The sequence below is a fragment of the Cervus elaphus genome, chromosome 23 (assembly GCF_910594005.1).
Source record: "Cervus elaphus chromosome 23, mCerEla1.1, whole genome shotgun sequence".
NCBI lineage: Eukaryota > Metazoa > Chordata > Mammalia > Artiodactyla > Cervidae > Cervus > Cervus elaphus.
In genome coordinates this window covers 61,408,509-61,435,861 of record NC_057837.1, presented here as the reverse complement: position 1 = coordinate 61,435,861, position 27,353 = coordinate 61,408,509, and the positions used below count along the sequence as shown (strand labels likewise).

At 49.4% G+C, this 27,353-nt stretch overlaps 3 protein-coding genes across 13 annotated transcripts in view; 2 read left to right on the top strand and 1 right to left on the bottom strand.

Annotated features, from left to right (window-relative positions):
* NOL4L (nucleolar protein 4 like) overlaps positions 1-5,624 on the top strand; it is a 129,573-nt gene extending 123,949 nt beyond the window's left edge. For all 8 annotated transcript variants that reach the window (XM_043883586.1, XM_043883584.1, XM_043883585.1 and 5 more), the window contains one exon: positions 1,011-5,624. In XM_043883586.1, the coding sequence (XP_043739521.1) occupies positions 1,011-1,231 (221 nt within the window). In that variant the 3' untranslated portion in view covers positions 1,232-5,624. The remainder of the gene's footprint in view (positions 1-1,010) is intronic.
* A 3,057-nt stretch (positions 5,625-8,681) lies between these two features.
* ASXL1 (ASXL transcriptional regulator 1) overlaps positions 8,682-27,353 on the bottom strand; it is a 66,353-nt gene continuing 47,681 nt past the window's right edge. For 2 of the 4 annotated variants that reach the window (XM_043882878.1, XM_043882879.1), the window contains exons 5-13: positions 19,875-19,995; positions 19,699-19,796; positions 19,032-19,125; positions 18,416-18,568; positions 17,045-17,208; positions 16,832-16,928; positions 14,950-15,055; positions 14,022-14,652; positions 8,682-13,529 (exon numbers count right to left, since the gene is read on the bottom strand). In XM_043882878.1, the coding sequence (XP_043738813.1) occupies positions 10,635-13,529; positions 14,022-14,652; positions 14,950-15,055; positions 16,832-16,928; positions 17,045-17,208; positions 18,416-18,568; positions 19,032-19,125; positions 19,699-19,796; positions 19,875-19,995 (4,359 nt within the window). In that variant the 3' untranslated portion in view covers positions 8,682-10,634. Of the gene's footprint in view, positions 13,530-14,021; positions 14,653-14,949; positions 15,056-16,831; positions 16,929-17,044; positions 17,209-18,415; positions 18,728-19,031; positions 19,126-19,698; positions 19,797-19,874; positions 19,996-27,353 lie in introns of those variants that run through there. The other 2 variants (XM_043882881.1, XM_043882882.1) reach the window with 2 other exon arrangements.
* On the top strand, positions 21,004-21,438 carry LOC122681742 (transmembrane protein 256-like; the record flags this gene model as incomplete). Its single annotated transcript, XM_043884171.1, has 1 exon — positions 21,004-21,438. A coding segment is annotated over one exon (354 nt), but the record flags the coding sequence as incomplete, so codon positions are not given.

Here is a 27,353-nt window from a genome sequence, read left to right as displayed (position 1 = left end):
TACTGATAGTTGTTTCCAAAATTGCTCCCAAGATGTTACTTCCGTCTGTGTCTCCAGTGCTAAGTTTATCCGTCTCTATGGCAACATAAACTGTCACTGTAGGGAGCTCCCTGGTGGTCTAGCGGTGAGGATTCCAGGGTCTCCTTGCCATGGCCCAGATTCGATCCCTGGTCATGAACTGAGATCTCACAAGACTTGTGGCGCAGCAAAAAAACAAAAAACTGCCACTGTAGATGCCACGATGAGTAAAACCAGCTATCAGAACCCATGGGGTAGTGAGGAGCTGGCTCATCAGGGTGAGCAGCCTCAAACACCCAGGTAAACCTCAGCGCAGGGCAGGGCAGGCAGGGCAGAGGGACCTAGTTGGGTGAGAGGCTTCCCAGGGAAGCTCCAGCTCCTACACTGAGCTCCAGACCCTCTCCCTTGGCTTTCTTCTCGCTGAACGCCTGGAAAGAATGCTTTTCAGATTTCAGGCGTTTTTGTGTTTCCTGGAAGCCCTTTCCCAGTGGCCCTCCCATAGGCTGAGCAGCCCGGGCCTCGCTGAGGGGTTCATCAGTGTAGCTCAGCCCCACAACAGCCTCTTGGTGCTGTAGCTGAGGGCCGGGGGCCCAGGGAAGTTAGGAGTTGGCCGTGGAGTGGCCGAGCAGGCTGCCCGTCTGGGTTTCTGACTCTAAACCCACAGCCCACCCCGCGGAGCTGTTTGGAAAAGACAGAGAGGAACCTCGCTCCCCTACCCCCTACCCCCCCACCCCACCGCCCCTCCCGGGCCCAACACACACCTCCCTTGTATGTTTCAGTTAGATTGCAGGCTCCCTCTTGGCTGCCACTATTCACAAGCAAAGGGAAGGTGAATTCTCTGGAGGGTACCTCTGGGTCCCATCTTACCTTTCGACCCTCACACACCCACCCTTTCGAAGCACTAGGGGCACAACCATGGAGACAGATGAGGGTCTCAGGTCCCCCGGAGAGGGGAAAGATGCCCCCCCTCACCCTGGCTCTCCTGTCCGCAGGGCCCACGGACCTCAGCATGAAAGGCGGGGCCTCCACCACCTCCACCACGCCCACGCCCACCCCCTCCAGCAACAGCACCAGCCGGACCATGCCCACCGCCCAGCTCAGCCCCACCGAGATCAGCGCCGTGCGGCAGCTCATCGCCGGCTACCGAGAGTCTGCCGCCTTCCTGCTGCGCTCGGCAGATGAACTGGAAAACCTCATTTTGCAGCAGAACTGACCCTGCGGCTCGTGGAGTGCACTACCCTAAGGAAGGAGGCTCTCCCAGCCCTGGACCGGCGTCCCGCCTCACCAGTTTGGTACCTTTTGTTTTTTGAAAGAGGTGGATCCAAAAGAGCTGTTTCTAAGCCACACTCCAAGCGCCTGAGACTCTGGGCACAAGGACACTTTTTTTTTTTTTTTTGGAATCTCACCACACGGGTGCTCTGACCTGCTTGGAAGAGGCCAACGGGGCAGCTTCGGAAGGGCTGGGCGCCCCCTCCCTGACGAGGCGCTGGGGCCACAGCTCTATGTAGAATCATCTTCGTGGGCCCTGATGTTAGACCCCCCCACCCCCAGATAATTACCTTTCAAGTCTTAGGTGAGCAGAATTGCATATTTATTGAGAAAAACAAAGTGGACCCTTTCTTCCTCTCCCCTTAGTAATTTATTTTTCTGAAAATGGATTCTTTTGTGTTTGTACAGATTGCCAGTCTGTGTGTGTCTGATCAGAAGGCTGTGTCCCTGTGACCTAACGTTCCGTATCACTACACTGGCGCGGGCTGGGGGCCGGCAGGGCGGGGCGGTGGGGGCGCCGGGCCAGTTGGCCCTGAGTGCCCAGCACCACCACGCAGGAGGGCCTCACTCACACCCACTGCAGAGCAAAGACAGAAAAAAATGGCTCCCCACCCCCCACCCCACAGACGCCCCAGGCACACGGTCACCCGTATTCTACCTCACACTCCAGCGTGGGCTTTTCCAGGGTGTGCCCCGAGCCCGTTCTGAACGGCCATCTCCCACCTCCCCTCCCAAGGGTGTCTGCCCGGGAGCTAAGTCCAGAGGAGGAGGCCAGGAGCTGGAGCCCTGGGAGGACCTTGGCCCTCTCGAGTGGCCGCTGGCTGTCCCCTGGCCTCGGCACTTGACGGGACAGAGAGCTGGGAGATGGCAGCTGGTCAGCAGGGCCCTTGCCCTCAGCCTGCTCCAGGGGCCAGGTCTGCACACTTCTCTGCACGGGCTCTGGCCCCTCGGACACCTGCAGCTTTGAAGGGCCCCTGTTTCTTCAGGGACCCTGGCTGTCAGAAAAGGCAGCTGTGAGCTACCAGGCAGACTGTAGTTCCCTCCCCCCTGCCCCCGTGGTTGGAGTAAAGGGACCATCAGAGAAATGGAGAAGCCACTGGGGTTCTCCAAGGACCAGCCCTTCTGAAGGGGCCAGTCCTAGAAGAAACCCATAATCCCTGGAGTGTGAGAAAGGGCAAACAAAAGGCTGGCCTGGTTTCCTTCCTCCCCAGTAGGCACTTCCTCTTGCTCAGTGCAATACCTACCAGTGCTGCTAAAACCAGGGATTTGCCCAGACCTCACAAGCACCATGCAACACTCCGTAGCCATGGCAGCAGCTCGCTGCTGCCCGCCCCTGCCCAGATGGCAGAAGCCCTCCGTTGCCTTTCCTTCCTCAGAGCAGAGGTCCCAGGGGAGCCTGGGTTAGGGGGACCCTAGGCTCGAGAGCCACTCGACCCCAAAGCAGGCACCACCCCCCCCCAAACCAGCTTCTCTGCAGCCAGCTGCCCGCCGGCACTGTGGCAGACCGCCCTCAGGAGGGGCAGGGAGGGCTCCAGCGAGGACGCCTCCCCCTCCTCAGATCCAGGACTTGAGCTGTGGGCCCCAGATTCCAGAAAGTTGGAAGGGTGGGGGGGTCCTGTCCCCCTGCTTGCTTCCAGCCCCTGGAGGTTGAGGGTGGCTTTTTCTCTCTTAAGTGGCCTCCAGCACCCCACCCGGCCACACCACCTCTGCCTTCCATCCAACCAGGCCCCAGGCTCCGGTCAGGACACCGAGACCCGCCCTCAGCACAGCACAAGCTCCAGCCCCCGAGGCCGCCCCCACACCCCAGCGTCCACACGTCCAGCCCCCACCTGCTCAGTACTACTCCTGGACGTTTGAATTTATGTAAATATTTATTTTTGTGTGTGAACGATACTACAAATCAGTAGATCTTTTGCAAAATGTTACCCCAGGCAATTTGTGAAAATCTTAATGTTGAAAACTGGCAGAGACAATCGCCGCCTTACTTAGAACTCTTGATATCAACTGCTTAACATGTCGTTTCTCCTCCCGAAGGCAGTACCCGGGCCAGGCACGAATGGTTCGCTTCTCATAAGAGACAGGAGTGAGAAAGATTGGGGAAGGGGTTCCCGCCACCCCCGACACAAGGGATTCAATGTGAAGATCGGTATAGGCTACAGTGTGAAGTTGTGGTTTGAGCCAAGCTTGTCCTAACTGACCACCTTCAGCAGCCTGAGCACTGCCGTAAACAGTGTAGGTTCAGTGTGTGTCAGAGAGGAAGTGAGTGCTAGTGGTCAGGGCCCACTGGGGCTCCCAGAGCCCCTCCAGGACTGTGGGTCCCGTCACGCTGACCCCACCTCTTGGTGGGCTCCTTCCTGGTGAAGCTCCACGTGAAGCTCTCGTGATGGCAGGAGCAGGAGCAAGTTACTGTGTGGAAGCAGGATTCCATTAGCTAGTCCAGTCAGGGAACTTGTTCAGTTTCGCTTTTGTTTTAAAAGACACAGCATCAACCCCGTCCCTCTCCTCCTGACTTGGGAGAGCACCAAAGAGCTGGCTCTGCTGAACCTCGCTCACTGCTGTTCCCCCACCCTGGGGACTGCCTTCTCCCCCAAGGGAGCGCCCACAGCCAGTTCTTACGGAGGGCCTCAGGACACAGATTGATGATTTGGGATCCTAAGTTTAAAAGGAAACGCTAGAGTAGTACACCAATTCCAGAGTCTTCGCAGGGGACTAATCCCACGAGGTTGGAATCAGAGGAGAAGTGGGGATTTGGTCTTAGTGGTGGATCATCTTAGTAGACCAGTAAGAGTATAACCCATCTACAGTTCATTTCGTCGTCACCACTCAGTTTATACCCGAGGACAGTGTTGAGGGGGAGGGGGACCGGCAGAGGGTTAGAAAGGTTTTAGAGGATTTCAAAGAGGAGGAACCCAGCCATCCCAATCCCCAAGGGCCACTTTCCACTCCAGGGGTGGTTATAGGATTAACTACCAGTTCATTTTCAAAATGCTGCTTTGAACTCAGAGGGTTGATACTTTTAATTTGTAATTTTTTGTAAAACTTTTTACAAGATAGTAAAGTATTTCACCAGAATACCAGTTTCAATCCGTCCATGGTCTGATTTTTATATAATTTAGTGGTGCTTTAGAAACTTTGTTTTTGTTGTTTATGAGCTAAACAGCTCAGTCCTTTTTCGCCTGTATCTACCTAAGACCAATGTGAACCTTTGTATTTTTGCTCCTAATTTTGGACTCAGTGAAAGTGTACTGTTTACATGTACAGATGCCCCGGTCCCTGTGTGTCCTGCAAGACTCGCTCCTGAGGAGGAAGGTGCACCTCACTAAGCTCATCTGCTTAGCAAAGCCACAAAACAAAAACCTCTCACGTTTTACCTACGTTTCCACCTAAAAACAAAAACAAAAACCCTATACCACACAGAACTCGGATTTGCTGAAAAATACTTATCTAAGCTCAGAAAAATCTCTGTGCGGCAGATGGCCATGTGCCTGTGTCATGTGGTCCATTTAAGAGCAGGGCTCAGAAGGGAGACTTCTTGGCGGCGGCGGGAGGGTAACTGCGTGGACTTGTGAAACGGGACAGCAGAACTTGGCTGCTGAGCTGGGGTGGGAAGAGCTCTTCTCCTGGCAGCCTGGGAATGGGAAGGTCATGCTGACTCATGGGACCTTTAGGATCAAGCCACCCAAGGTTCAGGGACAACCCAAGAGGGTTGCCAATCCCCTTAGACACATTTGGGAAGAGGCCAAGTTCTCTACCTGAGATGAGTTTTAAGACTTTCCAGTGCAGATGGTAGAAGCATTTCTTCAGGGTCCCCTAGAGGCAGCTGGTTCACGAGGCATGACCTCTGGGGAGGGGCAGGGGGCTCCAGACAGTAAGCATATGGCACTTAAGGCAAACAGCAGATGGCACCAACTTTTAAAGGTGACTCTATTACTTCGTCAATGGCTTCACCTCTAAATTATATTTTTACAGATATGCACCTATGCAACTTAACGTGGCTCTTCTAAGCAGGTGAGGACTTCCTCCTCAATGCTCTATAAAAATGATTTGTGTTCTCTATAGTGAGTTTTTCCAGTAAATGTGGCTTAATATTTTAATTCTTAGAATGTGTCTTCTCTATGTGATGCAACTCAATTCTGTTTTGTTTGTGGAATGACTAGCACAGGCCAACTCCCTCTCCCCTCACTTAACAAAAGACCAATGAGCTGTTAATCGAGCTGTTATCTCCATGGTATTACTTGCTAAATGCACTGATTTCATAAGTATGTGGAATCCTTTTTCTTTTGAATCTGTATATCATATATAAGACTGAATCTACTTAATAAACACTGAATAACAAACCGAATGCTTTATTTCCACGGTGTCCTGTCCACAACAGCATGGCCAGCCAGTTCTGTTCCCTCCAACTTGTTTGGCCCCGAAACAACCCTTCTACCAGTAGCCAATAAACTAGCATACTGAAGATCCTTGCTAGATTTTTAACAAATGAACTGGTTACTTTTTTTGGCGCCTCACCCATCAGAAAGAGAAGGAAATGGACCTTTCCTGGTCTTCATTATGTGCCCAGCACAGGCACACATTGAATTGAAATCTCATGTCTCATGGCTGCCTGCCCAGGGAGGTGCTCTAGCCCCACATGCAGGTGAGGAAAAGGGCACGCCAAGTGCATGCCTCACCTGAATGTGGCCAGTGCTCAAGCAAGGTCTTAGATGCAGCCGTTTCCCTGCAAACCATCCTTTCCCCACTCCCATTCCCCGCAAGGGCACAGCTCTTCAATGGGCTGAAACCAGACTCAGGCGGCAGTCTCTAAGCGCAGGCTGGGGAAACCGAGGAAGCACTGTCCCTGGTCGTGAACCATCAGGACTTGACACTCCATTTGACCAAAACCTGGGATCCCATCTTAAAGGAAGCAAAAAAGCTGCTTTTTCTTTCAAAGACGATGTGTGTGCAGCCTTTTTTTTTTTTTTTTTTTCCATCCTACATATAACTGAGGTTAAACTTTAAGGAAAACTTACAGCAACTGACTGGGGCCAAACCTGATGGTCACAAGTTTAAAAACAATTCCGTGTGAGTTAAAAGCATAAATACAACTTACTATTGCATGTATGCACACACACTATATGGCAGTTCTGTAAACATTTTTTTGTAATGGCAAAAGAATCTTTTTTTTACAGTGAAACTCTGTGCAGTAGCCAAATAATAGATAAAAGGAGAGGGGTCCACCACACTTTTAGTCTAGACCCTGGGACCACAAATCCCACACCCCCTCCTGGGACAACACAGCGGGCCACATGCACACAGTCTGCGCTGGCCCAGTGGGAAGCACTTACCTCCAGGTGAAGTCACAGCGGTGCAGGCCCTGGGATCCGAGGAGACGCTTGTGGACACAGAAGGGCTGGTTCCAATCTGGCTTCTTGAAATGGGGCTCCAGAGCACTGGTATGGCGTGGAGAGCATAATAACATCAAACAGGCATCCCTGTTGTCAACAGTGAGCTCAAGGCCACTCAGTGACAGCAGGTGAAGCTCAGCATGCTCAACCAGGGGGGCGGGAGACTGTGCCTGTAATGCAGTTTTAAAGTAATTTAAATGCATTGAGGAAGCTCAGTAGTTACAGGAAACTGAAGGAGAATCCCTTGCAAAGTCATCTCTCCCCTCTTCTGTATAAACCCAGCTCTTACTGGGTTTAGTATCAGTCAGCGGGGTTCTTCATTCTTCAGTGAGGGACTCCAGCTGCCAGGGCAGGGTAGCGGGTGCTCGTAACCCATCTGAAATAATACAGACCACTTTGTGCGTGTGTGTGTGTGCACGCGTGCACTCCTGGGGAAGAAGGTACAGAGCTCCCACTGGGCTCTCAAAGGAGCCTGTGTTCCCAAGAAAGTTAAGAAGCACTGCACTTTCAGCTGTCTGTCACTTCCTTACACCATCTACACCTTCTGGTTCTCAAGAGATGTTCATTCCATGCTTTCAAAATGATGCGCAAAGACATGAGGACGCACAGGTCACTGACACTGTTTGGTTTCAAATATTAACCTCCAGGGTCACAGAGCCTATCCACTCCGTCAATTTAAATGACACCCACCCACACATACAGCCCAGGCCGCCTCCTCTCAGGGCCCAGGGCAGGCACATGCTTCGGTCCCCGAGGCCCAAAGGACTGAGTACACACACACACACACGTAAGAACACATGTACATGCAAGCACCCCTCTCAAGCAGGGTCTGACTTTGACATGTGAAGACTGAACATGAAACCAACAGATGACCCTGTGCCAGGCCAGTAAGACAGCACTCCTTCCAAATTCTGAAAGTCTGCTTCCTCATCCTTCGGACCATGTAAGTAAGCCTCTCCTCCCACGGACCCATCTCCAAACCCAGGACTACGCACTCAACCGTGGAGATGCCTGCTCTGCCTGCACCAGCACTCAGCACACCACACGGGTCCCCTCTCCACAGCTGCTCTCTGGGGGGTGAGGGTCAAACAAGCGCCAGGAGCTGTACTGTGCTCTCCTGTACGTTCACAGAGCTAGGGTCTTGACCTTGGGCAAGTGGGCAGGCTGGAGCACCCCCTAGGGACCACACACTACAGTTTTATGAAGCAGCAACTAGTAACCCAAATCAGAGAGGAGAGTTACCAGAAGCTGAGTGACTTGCCCCTACCACCGTACTGGCAGGCAGCCAGGCCCTCTCAAAACCATTCCACCCTCCTGATGAGATGCAAGGCTTTGACTGCGTTCTAAGCGGCTGCAGAAGTGAGCCGATTCCGAGACGTGAAGGCACAAGCACGTCACCACCACCAGACTGTCACCTGTCACCACAAAGCCCCCGACCTTGATTTCTCCACCCACACCTTGATCAGACAGCAGCACCACAGGATTACAGCTTGTTACTGCCCCACACACAAGATCTACTTTCTCCAATTCACAGGAAATGAATGGATACGTACTTTAATTAACCTTTAGTGTCAAAGGTCTTCTATCCACTCAGGCTCATCAACCAGCACCAGACCCCGTATCTCAGGCCAGCCCCACCCTCCCCGCAGACATCCAGGGATCTCTCGGGCAACCTCAGGCTCAGCGAGGCAGTCAGGGTGGACAGCTGTAGAGGGACGCCACAGCTCACGACTGGATCCTCAAGAGGAGAGGAACCTCACTGCTCACATGGGATTTCTGCTTTCCAGTCCACATGGTGGATAATGGGTATGTTCACCACCTCACGCACAGGGCGTGAAGACCCACGACACTGACAAGTCATGCCTTCGGAACCCACCTCACAAAAGAACTCTGCACACAGAAATGTCAGCTCCAACGCCGAGGTGAGGCGAGCCAGTTTCTTCCCTTTCAACCTGACCTTCCTCCCAGCCCAGCAAGACGGCCGCAGAAGATGACAGAGACCACAAGTGCACGTTGTACAGGTTTATTTTTCCAAGACCACAGAGACATACAAGAGCAGTGCTTTCCCTGGCGGACCAGTTTCCAACTGTCCCCTCGAGTGGCCCCAAAGGTCACAGCAGAAGGAAGAGGATCAAACATGCTTGGGCCTCTGCTCCCTGTCTTTGGTAAACAAGACTTGAAGTTGACAACCGGGACTTGGCCAATACTGCACTTAAATCACCACTATGTCTTTGCCAACTTCCCACTCATGCTGCAGATGACACAAATGCCACACTGGAGGAGAAGTAGGGGAAAGACAAGACCTTTCAGATGAAATGAGGCTTGCTGAAGTCATACCAATTTCACAGCTCACACAGACGCACTCGCACAGGGAGACCTAAGTTCAACAAGGAGGATGCTCAACTCACAACTCAAGGTACAAGATAAGGCAGGAAGCAGGGAGGTGAGACAGCTCTGGAGACATCTACTTGCTGGAAAGATGTTGGGAGAGAGGCCGGAGGCTGGCACAGCTGTTTCTTCCTTAACCTGCTGTCACAGGTGTGTCCACTGGAGCCCTGTGGCCCCAGGAGAGTGTGGTCCCGGGTTACCGCTGACAGGTGGTGAGCCTGGAGCTGGGAACGGAAGGCCCACCTGGGGGCTGCCCAGGGCACTCACCCTAGAATTCAGAAGCACTTAACACTGGTGGTGGTGATTTGTCACACACGGCAGCAAGCTGCCAGTGAAGGCTGGAGAAGAGATGAGGAGCAAGACGCGTCTGCCCAGCAACAAGTGGCCAGGCTGCCAGTGGCTCTGCACCTGCAGCAGGCCCACCGGTGACCGGACACCGGGACAACCGGCAGGTCGTAAGTCAATCGCTCCAACCCTCATGTCGGGCAGCACAGCACGCAGTGGCTCTGACACGGGTGGAGAGAAGTCAATTACACCACTTTAATGCAACGATGCTGAAGACGTGAAATAAGGGAGAGTCGTTCGTGTTCTCTGTACAATACATCCATTTACAGAATCGGCCAGTACTGTGTACAACATATAAATATATGGTAAAACATCAGAGATGCATAGAGCATACTTACAGAAGCCAAAAGTTCACTTTATACATCCAAGGATAAAGAGTTAAAAATATAAAAATAAGAAAAACACACTGCTTTGAAATGTAAAATGACTTTCACATACACAGGTGTGTTGGAGATGCCCACTCCCACAGAGTCCAAAGTGATGCCCAAGGTGTTGAGCAGATGAAGTCACCTGCCAAACGTCTGGACACCTGACTTACAAGGAGGAAAGACAATCCTAGCCCTGACCTGTTGTCCAAGCAGGTCTGTTCGAGGTTCCGAAAGCTCCTGCAGGCCAGTGGGTTATTCAGAGACAGGTAAGTCCCAAATTGGCCTCGGCAACAGCAACAGAACCGAAGATCAAACTGGCTCCATCAACTGGCAAATGACTGATTGTGACCCTGAGGTCAGCAGGTGCTTAAGCCCCCTGGTGGGCACTGCTGGGAGCTGCTTTAACCCTGTGCTGGCTTCTTCCCCATTAACTCCCCAGAGGAGCAGCCGGAGGAAAGACGGAGGGGGCAGTGGAAGACTGACATTTCTACTCAGTTCGGGTAGGTTAGTGCCCTGGGTGGAGAACACAACCTTCTTGCTTCAGTTTCGAGGCCCTCTGAGTCTCAGGGAGGCTCCCCCACATCGCACCAGGCTCTGTCTCTGCGACGAGAGCTCGGGCTAGCCGGCCGGCTTTGGGCAGCGCAGCGAGCTGCCCTGCAGGAAACCCTTCCAGCAAGACCCAAAGGACCGACAAGTGGCCAAGAGGTTTTAGCACTATAGATTTCAGGGAGCGGCAAGACAACTCTTGCCTAGAGAGACAGAGTCTGTTTTATCAATGATATTCTGTATACAGATTTAAGATCCATCATTATCAAAATACACACACTAAATATACAACTTTTCCCATGGCCATAATTTATTATCTCACCACAAGGCACAATACACAGAGCTTTGAGGGTCCAATACAGTCATCGTGACAGAAGGCGCCGCAGCCCTGGCACATGATCATGGCCTTCAGGCTGCAGGCGCACTGCAGCGAGATGCTCTCCACCGCGCCGCTGTCGGTGAACATCTGTAAGGACAGCGATGCGCTACGGCTTGCCCCGAAGTTCGCTTTGTGGCTCAGCTGCACCACACTTCCGGCCAGGCCTTTGGGAAAGGGGGGTGAGCCGGAGGAATAATTAAAGCTGGTGGAACTTAGCTGGAGTTGGGAAAGCTTCCCATAAAACGCCTGCTTGATGTTGAGTTGGGAGGGGATGGAAGAAGGCTCCAGAGGCTGACTGAGCCCTTTCCCGGGCTCCCGGGGCAATTTCCAGAAGGGCAAATCAAGGACAAAGGGCATCCCTTGCAAGTGATCCACCAGCTCCCGGGGACCAGGCCCCACTGCCTTTCTGTTCTCTGCATCCGCCTTGAGAGGTCCTCCACCAAGAGTCTTCTCGCTCTTGATGCTGCCAACAGAAGCAGGCGGTGGCTTTGGGGCCCAGTCTTCCCTGGCAGTCTGCACCCCACCAGACAGAGAGGTTTTGCCTGGCCCTGACTTCCTATTGGGAAAAGCAGGAGGGGTCTCCGCAGGCAGTGGTGTTGGCTCCACCAGCCGGGGGCACTGAATGGCTGCAGCCGCGTTCTTGGAGCCAAAGAGCTTCTTCCCTTGGCCTCCCGCACTGTTCTGATCCCCCAGGGCCCGACCTGCTTGATCAGGACCCGAGGAGACCGCACTTGGAGATGAGAAAAGAGGGGCTCTCGAGGTAGTGAGATTTCCCGGACTCACACCTGGGGCAGCACCTGAAACACTGCACTGGGTCAGGTCACGGTCTTCCTTCTGATCTTCGAAACTGAAGGGAGGTAACTGCTCTTTGAAATCCACTTCTGCTTTCCCAGAGGAAGCCACTGGATTGGTCACTGGATACAGAGAGTCTAAACTCAGGGCGTTCTTGGACATCTTGAGGGGTGCCCCAGGAGCCTGGCTGGCCTCCAGCCGGCCAAAGCCGGTACTTGCTTCACAGCTCTCAGGTAGCAGAGACTCTGGACTGCTCTTGCCAACTTCGCACCTGTTCTCCCCAGGATCCTGCAATGACCCCAGCCCCAGGGAGCCACCAGGGCTCTGCTCTGCTGTAAGCGGGAGTCGTGGGGGTTCGGGTTTGCTGCCGCCGTGGGCTGGAGGGAGAACCTTCTTGAGGGGCAAGTGGCCCTGCAGCAACTGCATCACCAGGGGGTTAGCAGCCTCCACTGAGGACACAGGCCTGCCCAGGGACACGGGCCTCGGCTGGTACTCAGGACTGGCCAGCAGCAGGGAGTCCGGGATCTTTGGGGGAACTGCACATACTCGAGACACCCAGCTCTGAGGAGCAACCATCCCATCTGTCCTCGTGACCAGATTCAGGTCACCATTCACCTTGGAGAGCGAGGCACAGCGGTTCCAATTGTGTTTCTCACCCTGCTCTACTGCTGAGGACCTTTTCGGCCCCAAGGTTTCACTAGGCTCAGGCTCACTGCTGTCCTCGGAGAAGTGGCCTTCAAAGTCAGAGGCAGTGTCTGTTGACTCGCTGTGAGGACTCAGAGCTTCCGAGTCTCCATTGATTCTGGGCTTTTCACCTTCCAGCTGTCTGCAGTCGCTGCTGCTGCTGTCAACACAGCCGGAGTGCAGTGTCCAGAGTGAAGCCAAGTGGCCGGGGGGATCCAGACCCTCCTCTGCCGTCAGGCCCACAGGTGATGCCAGGATGAGGGGGGCCGCTTTCCCCCACTCCTCTCTGACCTGGGACTTAATGGATGGGACCTCTTCTCTGGAGTCGGGTTCAGGCTGTCCCCCTGCCTCGTCATTTGACAGGCCAGGCCTCCAAGGAGCAGCACCAGGGGAGACAGGAGCCTCCGTTTTCAAGTCTTCCTGTCTAGAAGCACTTTCCCTTGTGGGTGGGCCCGAGTCACCAAGTTCTGATTCATCATCAAATGGTCTGTCCTGCAGGCAACTGGCCAAGGATGATTCAGGGATGGAACTGGGGGTCATGTTCACAGGATCCTTCATGGTGGGATTACTGCCACTGTCTGGAGCCTGGCCAGTTCCTTCTTCTACTCCAACAGGCCCCGCCAGAGCCTGAACAGGACTGTTCTCTGAGGGGACCGTAGGTGCTGGCTCCCCATCACCCCTTTCCCAGGCAGTGGTAGCAGACTCACATTCAGTTCTACCTTCTGGATGCAACACAAGCTGCTCAACTAACCTCTCAGGTTCCGGGATTCTAGAGGGCAGTGGGGGCAGAGCCTGGCATGGCGCGTCCCGAGTGGGTGCAATAGGGAGTCGGGAGGCATCTTCCAGCCCGCTGTTGGGGCCATCTGGGACCCTCTGCAGTGGACAGCTTGTCTCCTTTCTGAGAGAAGCTAGGTCCTCTCTCCTGGCTCTGGACGTGGCAGTTTCAGCCTGGGCATGATCCCCATTTAGAGGACAAGGCGGCAGTAGTTGTGTTCGCTGTAGATCTGACGCACACTCTCCAGGGGCACCCGGGGCTCCCCGGGGCTCAGGGTGGCCACGGGCCGCACCACCATCACCACTGCCGCCGCCTCTGCCGCCTCCCTCGTCGGTGGCCCCGCCGCCACCTCCACCCGGGCCACCCCCACCTCCGATGGCAGTGGTGGCCGCCTCTCGATGGCAGTGGTGGCCTCTCGCCCCTCGGACCTGCAGAGCACGGGCTTTAATGTCTGCAAGGGTCCTGGCACCAGTCCAGCCCCGGCAGGAGGACTCCGTGATGGGGACGATGCGGGGACATATCTGGTAAGTGGGCTGACCTTTAACCACCCAGGGTGGTTTGATACGTGAAAGTTGAATCTGCAAGAGAAGAACAGAACAGTTTTAATTGACTGAGTGCTCTGACCTAGAAACTGTAAAGCTAAACTGGGACCCTAGCAGCTTAAAAGTCATGGCCTAGAGAATCAATTCATTTCATAGCTGTCCAAGACACCACACCATTCTGATAAGACCCTGCTCAGGGGCTGTTAAGTTCCACACTCTTAAATTTAATTTCTGGTGGGACGGTGCGAGTCACTACACAAAGAATCTACCACCACTTAGTAAAAGATTTTAAAACCCCTCAGGGTTCTGACCTGTAGAAATAATGGTGACCAACCAAGTGAGGAAGAGAAGAACCTTAGCCCTGGGCTATTCAAGTCTGTCTCAAGAACAGCTCTCTATAGAGAGCTCTACACTCTCACATAATTAGCACAAGGGCCCAGGGCCTTCTGTCCCTATAAAGGAGCCCCACAAATCTCCTGTCCCTCAAAGGCCGGGGTTCAGGGCAGCCAGGATCACACAGCCACCTACCCGGATGGGCGGGACTTTGGGCTCCTCTTTGGTGGGCTGTGGCTTTTCGGGGTGAACACTTTCAATTGTGTTACGAAAGGACTGACGATCTTCAAGCCGGGGCTTCTTTTCGGGAAAGGAGGCAGAGGTTGCCTGCTCAAAGGATTTCCTCTTCTGATCCTTGGGCTCCTGATCCACGGTCTCCTGTGGCAAGCTGGGAATTCTGTCTGGAGACGCGGAAACACGTGCTGGGTCGTTGGGACTGGGCTGGAGCCGGGAGGCCACAGTTTCCGCCGGGAATTCGGGACTCTCTGGGTTGGATGCTGTGGAGGACGTGCCAGGTGGGTGGGGGCTGCCCACCCCTGCTGCGTCAGTCTTAGCCTCTCCGTCCTTGTGGAGGGGGATGTCTGGTGCCACAGACTGTGTGTCTTTAGCGATCTCTGCTTGTTCTGGCTCCTGTCTTTTGTACAGATTCCTTCGGGCTCTGGTTCGAAGATCTGGCCGAGAGCGTTTCTTGAAATGCCCATCTCGCTGCCGGGTGGCCGGGCCACGCTGCGGTCGTGTTGATTCTGAGACATGCAGGTCACTCTTGATTTCAACCTCCTCCTGGCCCACATTCTGCTGCAATGACTCTTCTTTGGTTAAACCCAACCTGCAAACCAAAGTCAGATTGTCTGCTACAGGGCAAAGAGAGCACATCTCCTACGTATGACATACACTCAGATACTAGAATTCTCAGAACAAAACCAATCTGCATGGTAACCATACAAAATCCTATGTCAGCTTCCTCACGAATGGCATCAAGTCAAATGAGAGTCACTGCGACCTCCAGTTCTCAGAAAACATAGCAACACGCACAGCTTTGAGAATACCTGCTTCTGCCCACTGCCCCCACGCCCCTCACCATCCCCAGAAGCTACACCACAACTCATAGCACCCAGGGCCTTACTTCTGTCCATAGTAGTCTTCGAAAAACTTTTCTTTCCATTGTTCCACTTTCTTTTCCTTCTCCATTTCTTGTCGTATCCTGACCTGCATCTCATGAGTGAATTCACCTAGACAGAAATAAAACTTTTCGAATGGCACATTAAGGAGATTAATGTCTGCCTCAGGAAAAGCCAAATCCTGCTGTTCTACCATGTCAGGAGTTTACAAAACAACACGTGGGTTTGGTGAGCTTGGAAATAATTTCCTACCCCTCACTATCTTCACGCCGGCTCCTGGCTCCCTCCCAGGCCTTCTCACGTCCCCTCCTTACTCAGGACAGAACTAACACGTCTATTATAAGGGAAACTGACTCCTCTCTCCAGGGTCATCAGTCCTTGGAAAGCAAGCAACACACTGATCAAAAAAGCAAAACAAAACCAATCAACAAGAGAACCGTTCTTACTCCACACACAGGGAGAAGTTAACAGAGCAGGCTGAGACAGGCCTGCTGACAAGGTGGCCCTTGGCTAACATCTGGGAAATGGGACTTCAGGAGGGTTCCCACCCTCAGCTGACAAGAATGGCTCACTGTGCCTAAACAGTTTATGCAAACCAGATGGTTTAATGGTGAGCACCTGCTTTCCTTTGGGGAATCTGGGAATTCAGGTACACACCAGGCAGAGGCTTGCTACATGATCAGCTCACAATAAAAACATGAGGCACCGAATTCTGGACGAGCTTCCCGGTGGACCACCCTTCACTTACATGCTCACAACTCCCTGCTGAGGGAGCTGAGCACATCCGGTGGGACTTCGCTGGGAGAGGGCCTGGGAACCGTGCACCTGGTTTCCCTCGTTTCCCTTTGCTGATTTTGGTCTGTATTCTTTGCTGAAGTAAATTACAGCTGTGAGAACAACTATGGGCTCAGTCCTCCAAGCAAATCATCAAGCCAGGAGAGAGGTCCTAGGGTCTCAACCGGATATGGCCTCCCCACAAAACTGAATTATGAGAAGCTAACCATCAGGACTTCCCTGGCAGCCCTGTGGTTACTAAGTAAGTGTTAGTCGCTCAGTTGTGCCCGACTCCTTGCGACCCCATGGACTGCAGCCTAACAGGCTCCTCTGTCCGTGGGATTTTCCAGGCAAGAATGCTGGAGTGGGTTGCCATTTCCTTCTCCAGGGGATCTTCCTGACCCAGGGATTGAACCCAGGTCTCCTGCACTGCAGGCAGATTCTTTACTGACTGAGCTACAAGGGAAGCCCAATATTTCTCTGAGCCACTTTTGGGGGGCGGGGGAGGGCACAAGAATACTGGAGTGGGTTGCCATTCCCTTCACCAGGAGACCTTCCTGACCCAGGGATTGAACCCGGGTCTCCCGCATTGTAGGCAGGCGCTTTACCATCTGAGCCACCAGGGAAGTCGACCCTGTGGTTAGGACTCTGCATTCCTCCACTGCAGGGGGAACGGGTTCAGTTCCCGGTCAGGGAACTAAGATCCCACACACTGTGCAGCCAAAAAATATTACAAAGAAGCTAATACTCATTCCAAGCAACAATGTCTAAAAAGACAAGAGGACCTGGTGGAACTTGAAAAGCAGGTCAATGCCATGGTTACTGGAAAGAATAGGAGTTTACAGTTTTAATGATGAAGAGGCAACACAGATGAATATATATACACACGAAACAGTGAAAGCTAAAACACTCTTGACGCTTCCTTCTTCAAAGCTATGGGGTACTATATCCACCACATCAATTAGAGGAAAGCCTGCCTTATACTCAATACTTCTTGGAAAAAAAAAAAAAGATCACTGAAAACTGAGTGTTTGGATTTTAGACCCCAGGAGACAAGTGACACCACACGTGGCAGGCACCTCTCAAGCCACTGGGATGAGAAGGTCTACTCACCGTCAGCCAGGCGTTCCCTCCAGCTCTGCGCTGCGTGGGTGAAAAATTCATTGTTCAGCGCACTACTGCTGAGACGTAACAGGCCATCAGTCCCCACCTAGAAGGAATGAGGCCAAAAAAAAAGGCACATGAATGAAAACAAACAATAAAGAATCTTAGAAAGAGAACAGAAGTTGGTGCGGAGAGCACAGACAGGAAGCCTCCCAGCCATACCTGTCTGTCTACTTCTGGCAGGAGGAAGAGGAGCTGCTGCTGGAAGTGGGACGGCAGGGCATGGAAGGTCCGCGAGTTGATCAGGGCCCGGAGGTTGGTGTTGACAAGAATGGACCCAGGCGTCTCAAAATCTATCTCTTCCCCTCTGTTGCGCTTCATTTGACCTGTAATTTTTCAAGCCGTAAGAAACAATATGTAGATTTTCAGCTTCTTAAAGCAAAAAAGCTAATGCCAACTGAGGGAAAACTTTGGTGGCAGCACCCAAGCTACCCAGAACTTATCTGCACACATTCTGCTCAATCATTCAGTCTAGTCTAACCTATTGGCTACCATCGAACTTCAGAGAACACTTGGGCTGGCATCACCTCAGACAAGACTCTGTAGCACACTGTGTCACAGCCTGAAGGGACACTCTTCTCAGAGAAACTCAGGCCAGGGGCAGACTCTGAGCTTCCCTCCCAAAGCTGGAGAACAGGCTCCACGAAGTCAATGGGAGAAATTACGGAAGTTGTCTAAAAGCAAACCCAGTGAGTGTCCTACAGAAAAATCTGCAGAAGTCTTCTGTAAAGGGGCTGGAGAGGTCTAGCCCTCCATGCAGAAAGGTAGTAAGAGTTGTTGAAAGTCCACTGAAATGTCAATACCTCTCACAAAAGCTTCTGCCAATGGGATACAGACTAGTGAGACTGAAATGGAGCACTGCTGAGGAGCTGGAGAAGCTGCAGGACAGCAAACCTTGCTGCCACTGGGGCAATGGCTTATTCTCATCCTCAGAAGCCAAGGTTAGTCTTCCTAATGGTTTCATGGGACCCTTCTACAAAAATCCAGCATGTGGGCTTTGAGACATAAAGCCAGAAGTAGCAAATGGCATACTAGCCTTGCTAAGAGCACCACTGGGGATAGGGGGTGCACACTACTGAATTTATTTGCATGCCCCAAATGGATGGCTCCCACCCCACATACTAACTAGGTTATAAACAACGGCATCTGATGGAGACTACAGATGTGGAGAACAAACTTGGCAGGATGCTACCCAAGAAAGAAAACAAATGCTGGAATGTTCCACTGAGAAGTTCACTCACTTGAGCACTTTCTGAGCCATATCAAGGCAGGTAGAGGCTAGGCCCTTACAGGGACATACAAGAAGCACTGTGGCACCATCTGTGCCCACAGGGAGTCCTCTCAGTCTAGCAGAGAAAACTCTGTGAAATAACCAAACTATAAGCTGAAAGCCAAAGAAAATAAAAAAAAATAGAGGGCCACCAAAGAAGTAAAAACAAACCAAAGAAACTACAAAGTGGAGCAGAAGACATCATCATCTCTAGGCCTGCGGGGGCCCCTTACAGGCAGGGAAATGAGCGCCAAGCCACTCACCTGTGGCCGGCTTCCGGAAGCCTCTCAGGAGCGGGGCAGGGTCCCGGGCGAGCTCGGCCTGGCCACGGATAGCGGCGCTGCCCAGGGCCGGAGAGCCGCCGCTGCTGCTGGATGGGCTGCCGCTCTCGCCATCGGCGTGGCGGCCCGAGAACCCTGAAGGTACAGCATTCCACGGGTCAAGAGCATCACGCGCCGCGCCCACGGCTCTCAGACAAGCTTACTTCTCCCAGCTCTCCCTGAGATGCTGCCAGCAATACCGGTGCTTCCATGGCCCAGCCTGGGGCTGTCAGAGATCACCACCTCCTGGTCTGGCTTTAAAATATCACGTAAGAATGCCAAACCGCTGTCTTTAGTTTGCACAGCACTGCACCTTTTACCAAGCACCTGCACACGCCTTCACCAGACCCTCACGACCGCCCCGTGAGGCCAAGGGGAGGGCGCCCAGCGAAGCCCGCGCCAAAACCTAGGTCGGGTCTCACCACCATGGTGCGCCGCCTGTCAGAGGAGGGCTCCTGACTGCACTGGCTCGGCACTACCTAGGCCAGAAACTGCTGCCAGAGGGAGGCAGGCCCCAGGACCTGAGGAAGGAGCATCACAACCACGAGGTGACACGTACCTGATGCTGATTCCACGTGGGCCCCGTTTACCTTCAGAGGAGTCAGGACAACTCGAGGCAGCATTACCCCTGTCTTTTTCTTCTGTTTGTTTGCCTGTTTCCCCAGAGAGAATACAAAAGGAGCCTGGGTCACCTGCAGGTCACACCAGCTGTCCCTCTCGGACCACTGTCTCCCCCGCTGTCTTGTAAAACAGAATCAGTGTTCAACCCGCAGGGGCAGGTAATGTCGACAGCAGCAATGACTCAGGCTATGGAGCCAGGTGCCAGCCACCATGCCAAGCATCATCCCATACTGAAAAGAATGCACTGTTATCCCCAACTTACAGATAAAGAATCTACCCAAAGCTAGTGAGTGGTGGGCCACAATTCAACCTACTGACTCCCAAGCTCATGTTCTTTCTCCCCACTATTCTGCTTCTCCCTGGATGTTCCCAGGTTTTTCATAAATACAAACTAAATCATCCATCCATAGTAAAAAGAAAAAACAAACTGCTCTGTTCTCAGATCTACTGCCCACTTTCCCTAAGGCCCACTGTTAAATGATACTAACAGGTGGAGACCAAAGTGATTTTCTCCACACTTCAACACGCTCACTGAACATAGCAGGAAGAGTTCTATCTTATGCCTGCCTCTTTATCTACCCAGCCCAGTCACCAAGCACCCCCACCTGTGAGGAAGCTCTGTAGCTGTCCTTGGGGTTGGAAAGAGACCGACTCTGAGATTCCGTAGAACAGGAAGCATTAGAAGATGTTTCATCGAGAGAAACTGGAAGAGAGGGAAGTAAAGGCTAGTCCCCAGCTCGACTGTTTGTGGCTCTTCACCCGTCTTGTCAAAGGCACTTACCATCGTTTTCACCACTCACAGTGCTGGTTTCATTAGACCCACAGCTCTCCACATCAGCTGTGTCCTCTGGCTCCTCTCCCTCCACCACGGCTGGACTGCGAGACCACTGCAAGGCATCCTTCTGTGGTAACAAGGCACGACTCAGGTGAGCAAAACCCTGCAGATCCTACAAGCGCAGCAGTCATTCCTAAATGTGTACTGCTTGTGCAGAAGCAGGATTTAGAATACTGTTTAAATTCCCATCCCTTTCTAACTGACCTCTTTCTTCGAAAGTTCTTTTCATACATACATCAAGAAATTTAGATATAACTTTGCATCTAATCATTCATTAAATATTTATGAGGTGCCTCCTATAAACTACACCATGCTAGTTTGGGGGCGGGACTAAGGAGAGGAATCAGAGCCCTGCCCCCAAATGAGCAGAGGAGAAAGTCCAAACTGCAACAGGAAGCACAGGGAAAGAAGAGAGCAGGGGCGACCCGGAACCGGGGGCACCTACTCACTGGGCTCGAGCAGAGGGCCGGGGGTACAGAACAGGGCTTAGGACCAGGGAGGCGAGCCTTCCCGGGAGACGGGTCACTTGAGCTGAGTTTTAAACAGCAGGCACGTGGGAAACTGGATGTGTGTGCAGGACAGAGGCAGCAAGAGGGCTGATGACTGTCATGACCCTGTGCTGAGGGATTAAGACGGATTTATTTTACAGTCTCTGAAGGATATTAATCAGGAGAATGATCTGAGTTTTAGGAATTTCATTCCATTAACCATGGGAAGCCTGGAGGCAGGAAGAAGAGTTAAGACTATGACAGAAAGCCCTAGAAAAGGATAAAGATCTAAAGTAAGACAGCGGGGAAAAGGTTAGAGTGTAGAGGAGAGTGCCACTCCAAATTTCATCTCCTAACAAACATTTCTTCCAACAGTGTCTGTTGTAGAGTCTCAAATCAATATCCATTTCCAAGGAAAACTTAAGAGCTATCTTGAAACCAGGAAGGAGTATGAATGAATACTGGGGGGTGGGGAGGAGGGGGAGCAGACAGACTGGGGTGGGGATGCCTTCTTTGAATTAAAGTATGTGAAAACAGAAAAGGCAAGGCTTCTTGTGGGGCCCAGGTGATGTTCATTAGGCGCGTGACCGTTGACAGCCATAGCCAGTCCCGGGGCTGCTTTCCACCGCCTGGGTGCCTTGTCCAGAGCTGGGGCCTTAGGCTTGGCCTCCTACGGGGCGCATGGAGCCCAGTTTCTGGATGCCCATAGGAAGGAGCTCTTTGACAAGTCCAACAAACACCGCTTCTTACACAGCCTGGCCCTGTTAGCGGTATCCCCGTGTAGAAAGCCCCTCTGGGCTGGGTTACTGCTAGCTTCTGGAACTACCTTATTCTGCACCACCTTTTACTACCAGGCTCTGAGGAGAGACCCCAGCTTCCAGAATTTGGCTCCTGTGGGAGGGAGCCTGCTACTCTTCGGCTGGCTTGCCTTGGCTCTTTGAGCTTTCTTGTGTTTAACTTCTGGGTACTTTTTTAAGAATTGGAGCAGGAAGGAATTAAAAGAGAAAGGCAAAAAAAAAAAAAAAAAGAAATAGGCAAAATCATGATTCTATCATTTAAAAATGTCATAAATTTACAAGGGAAACCCACAAAATTCTAACTCATTAATTCCATGGGTCCCTTGATCTTTTATATAGTAGACCTTACTTATCTGCAGGTTTCTTTAACCTTCCATGATCAACCATGGCTGAGAAACATTAAATGGAAAGTAACAGAAATAAAACAATCCATCAGTTTCAAACCGCCCGCTGTTCTGAGTAGCGGGGTGCAATCTCATGCTGTCCAGGTCTGATTCCCACCTGGAAAGTGGACTGTCTCTTTGTCCAGCATATCCCGCCCGTTAGTCACTGGGTGGCCACTGCAGGTATCAGATCGACAGTCATGGTTATTGCAGCACTTGTGTTCAAGTAACTCTTATTTTACTTACTAATGGCCCCAAAGGCACACACAGTGGTGCTGGCACTCCTTACTCTGTCTGATTTAAACTTTTTATTGTACCTAATATAAAAATTAAACTTTCCCATAGGCAAGTATGTATAGGTATATATATACAGAGCTAGGTACTATCCACAGTTTGAGGCATCCACTTGGGGGGTCTTGGAACATACTCCCCACCAGACAATGGGGGACTACTGTAGTAAGTCTTCATCAATTTATTTTCATGAATTTAAGCCAATATCATTGACTTAAATTAATAAAAACAAAATGGCTTTTTATATCTTTATCTCTTTTCCTTACCAACCATAAATGTGCCTCAAGGATCAAAAGCTAAAGAGTACTTTTAGTATTAATCTTGCAATTATGCTTATTGGCTGCCATGTTCTTGAAATAATGCAATAAATTTATTCCCTCAATCATACAGGCAAACTAACATAAAGTATTCAATTTAATGGAGAAAAGAGGTTTATTAAATGTCAAAACTGACCCCAAAACTCCAGTTCTGGCAAAAGTGTAGGGAAATCACACATACTGTTGGTGAGTGAAAATGGTACACAAAGGTTCACATGCAGCCAGTGAGTCCAGAAATCTATGAGCAAAAATCTAAAAATGAGATGCTTTTTAACCCAACACCTCTAAGATTCACACAGGACATCATTTTAAAAAGGAAAAAATCAATCAGTTGAACATTAAAATTAATATTCTCTGTTCAGCAAATAACTCCATTGATAGAGTTGAGGAAGAGAGCTCCAATGAAGAACTTGTATCTAAACTGCCTAAGTCAATTAAAAAAAAAAAAAGCAACCCAGGGACTTCCCTGGCAGTCTGGTGGTTAGCACTCTGCACTTCCACTAAGGGGGCTCAGGCTTGATCCCTGGTTGGGGAACTAAGATCCCACATGCCATGAGGTGCAGTCAAAAAGAAAGAGAAAGAAAGAAGAGAAAGAAAGAAAAAGACAATCAGGAAGAAAAATAGGCGGACATAAATTAGGCACTATACCAAAGAGGGTATCTAAATGGCCAACGTTGACAGGAAAAGATACTGAACCTCACTAAGTAAGAAAGACACACCAAAAAAATGCAAATTAAAACCACAATGAAATGAAATCACATCCACAAGAATGGCTAAAATTAAAGTTTAACGATATCAAGTAGTGCTAATGAGGATGTGAACAAGGACACTGAAAATGGATTCAAGCATTTGAGAATGTAGTTTGGCATTATCTGACACAGTTAAAGATATAAACGTCCTATAACCCAGCAATGTCAGTCCTAGGTTTGAATTTCCTGGAGAAAGACATGCATGTCCACATAAGGAAGCATACCCAGATGTTCACGACAGCATCATCTGTAACTTCAGCTATAAACACAGTGCCCATCAACAGAATCACTACACGGACTGGTCGATGACTATACTGACCAATACTCAATAAATGGATATTACACAATAATAAAAAAAATCAATGAGCTACAGTTACTTACAACATGGATGAACTGAATACAGTGCTTATGTAGAAGAATGTCCTTGAATCAATGTACACCCCTTGTGTCCTTTCCCTTTTTTAAAAAAAAACTGAGGGATAATTTACAAAGAGTGAAATGTATACCACCTGATTAGTTCTGACAAATGCATACCAAGATACAGACCATACCCAGAACCCCTACAAGTTTCCTTTGTGCCCCTTACTAGTCAATCCACACAAACATTGCCCCTCCCACCCAAGAGATAATGGTTGTTTCAATTTCTACCACTAAAAACTAGTTTTGCCTGTTTTTATTGTACGTGCAAAAACGGCATGCGGGATCTTAGTCTCCTGACCAGAGACGGAACCCGTGCCTGCTGCAGTGGAAGTACAGAGTGGTTCACCACTGGACCGCCAAGGAGGCCCCTCAGTCTCATGTCTGTGAGTCATCCATGCTGCTGTATACATCAGCAGTTCATTACAGCTTCAAATTTAAAGAAAAGCTGTAAGAATAAAAATAGTACAAAGACCACCTGCCATATAATTTTTACCCATGTTCACCTGTTAACACAAACAAATGTTTTTAAAATACAAATCTATTAGTTTGGAAGGGAACTGGCAAAGAGGCTAGTGATGGGGGTGGGGGGAACAATCAGCATTAATAAATAAAGCCAGATAAAATATTTTCCCATAAGTCAAATGTTTAAAAAAAAAATCTATACTGTCTCTTGGGGAAGACTGATGGATCGAAGGGTTGTTTAACGTGTATTATTAAAAGCTAAGAACATACCAACTATTCAAGAGTATATTAGAATTCCTAACCAATGCATCGCAAAAAGAAACAAAAGGAAACTAGAAGAAATCAGAATATCATAATTTCTAAATAAGTATAATTAGCTACATTGAAGATCCAAGAGACTCCAAACTAGTATTCAGCAAAGATGTAAGATTCGAAATCACATCAAAAAAAAAAAAAAAACAACCAGTGATCCTAACATCAGCAATAATACCAATGATTAGAAAATGTAATTTATAACAAAGAACATAAGTTACTCTGAGATAAAGTTCACAAGAGAAACATATCCATTTTATGAAGAAAGGTCTAAAACTGAAATAAATGGAAAGCTATATCATGTTCTTGAATGTAAGATGCAACACTGTAAAGAAGTCAATTCTCTTCAAACTGACTAGCAGATTCAATGAAATTCAATAATACTCTCAGCTGAATTTTTTTTAGTAGTACTTAATTGTACAGGGACAAGCAATGGGCCACAAATAAGCAAAAGATATTTTCAAAAAGAAACAAGATAAGAGGCTCTGATTTTCAAAAAAAATAAAAACAAAGTTCTAGTAAATTAAAGGTGTGTGCTTCCCTGGTGGCTCAGACAATAAAGAATCTGCCTACCATGCGGGAGACCCAGGTTTGATCCCTGGGTCTGGAAGATCACCTGGAGAAGGGAATGGCAACTCCCTCCAGTATTCTTGCCTGGAGAATTCCATGGACAGAGGAGTCTGGCGGGCTACAGTCCATGAGGTTGCAAAGAGTCAAAACACAACTTAATGACTGACTATATACACAAATTAAAGGAGTAGATTAGCAGTGCTAGGGGGTGGGGAAGGGGAGAATAGGGAATGATTGCTCAAGGGTGTGGGGTTTCTTTACAGGGAATGAAAATGTTTTGGAATTAGATAATGGTGATGGTTGCACACAGTTATGAATATACCAAAAGCCACTGAACTGTACACTTTAAACAGGTAAACTATATGGTATGTGAGTTACATCCCAATAAACTTGGATAAAAAATTGCTTACTAAATTCAATACCTCTGAAAACATGAACAAATCTAATAAAAATTGGTAAAAATCAAATAATATTACAGTGTATAAAAAGTTTATAGATTCAAGTAAAACTTCATCATTAGACAATGGTCTATTACTATGTTTTAACTTTCTTATGTGAACACTAAAGGAAAACTAAAACTAGCAAAAAGCAACCTCTGTGTATGCTTGAGAAAAGGCTTTATCCTTTTTTAAAATATCTAATGTAAAATAAGTTCTTTGAATTTGAAATCCATTTGCATTATCACAAGCAATTTCAATACTACAGCTGTCAAAGAGAAAAGGAAGAGCTATTTTGAAAATGAACACACCCTTTGAATTTAAAGAGAAGAAATTGTCTGAGATCTCACTAATGACAAAAAAGTAGTTTCCATCAAGCAGAAATAAATTCCACCAACCAAAATAAATTGGTTGATGTGCCACTGATGGCTGCAAACAAACTTTCTAGTTGACAGGCCCATGATCCTTCCTTCCTCTGAAACCCCTGGGTCTAGATGTACTTTAGAAGTTAGGACTTCCTGAATTTCAGAATGGCAATGTATCATATTAACACCACCAGTAATCCATAATCACAGATGTTAATGTTTTTTGAATTAACACACATGTACATACCAAGTGAAATAAATAGGTTTAAAGTGTCCCTGTCAGTCTAGAGCAGAGATTTGCCACCAAATGAGTTCAGACAACCCAGGTTTTTACTACCAAATGAGTTAGGAATAAGTTTTTTCAATTCTCAAAATATTTCGTACTTCAGTACTGTTAATAAGGGATTTATTTAGTTGATGAGTCGTGTCAGCCTCTTTTGCTACTCTATGGGCTATTATATAGCCCACCAACATCCTCTGTCCATGGGATTTCCCAGACAAGAATACTGGAATGGGTTGCCATTTTCTTCTCCAGGGGATCTTCCTGACCCAGGGATCGAACCCCAGTCTCCTACATTGGCAGGATTCTTTACCACTGAGCCACCTGGGAAGACCAAACAAGGGATTACTAGACCATGGGGGATTCCCATGTAGCTCAGTCTGTAAAGCATCTGCCTGCAATGCTGGAGACCTGGGTTCAATTCCTGAGTTGGGAAGATTCCCTGGAGAAGGAAATGGCAACCCACTCCAATATTCTTGCCTGGGAAATCCCATGGACAGAGGAGCCTAGAGGGCGGGCTATAGTTCATGGGATCCCAAGAGTGGGACACGACTTAGCAATAATTTCTTTCTTCTTTCTAGACCATTAAAAAAGCACTTTTCTCGATAAAAATTTTAAAACATTTAGAAGTTTTATAATTCTACTTTTCTCACCAATAGATATAACATATAAAGAAAATGTAATGAAAGATTTTTGAGCCCCCCACAGACCACCTCCATTTTACCCATTAAAAGATAGAAAAGTCATCTCCTAGAAAAATGTCACACATTTGCATAAGAAGAGTACAAAAGTAAAAGGATGATCATTACAACAGTTTTACCATTACAGTTTGTAACTGGGCAAAACTGGAAAAAAATGTGAAAAATCTAAATGTCTATAACTGGGTACTGGATAGATAATATTGGTATGATATACTACTAAACGGTAGATAAGAGGAATAAAAAATACATCTATATAAACAAAGCACACATTTTTCATGGATACATATGAATAAGAAGGATGCACTTTAAACTGATGACAATCTTTGGTTGCTACTGGGAAGGAACAAGGGCCACAGGCTTGAATGGCATGAATAAGGGTAGGGTTTGGTGTGGAAGTCAAAGGCATTTCCCACTTTCTCTGCACAAAAGCTGCAGCTCCCATTTAAACAGGGTGAAATGAACACACACACAGCTCTCTGCAAATTCCTGCAGCCTCATTTGGAATGGCTGTATTTTAAAAGATATAAACACACAAAGAGAAAGAAGGAAGAAAAGGCAGCACATGAGAACTATCAACAGAATTCTAGAAGATGAATAGCAGGAAGACAAGTGACTGAATACTCAGCAAGGAAGTCTAAGACCGCAGAAGGAAAAGTCACAATGAGCAAGCCAGTTGTACTGTAAAATCCCCACAGGGACAGGAATTAAGAGGTACCAGGAACCACTGCAGACAGAGGTGAGGCATGGGAATGAAAACAAGAGAACTGGCTGGAATTCTAAGAAGTTAGACCTCTCAGATCTCCTCTCTGTCCCCAGTCAGGCAATACCCTCCTCTGGGTCCAGAAGAAAACAG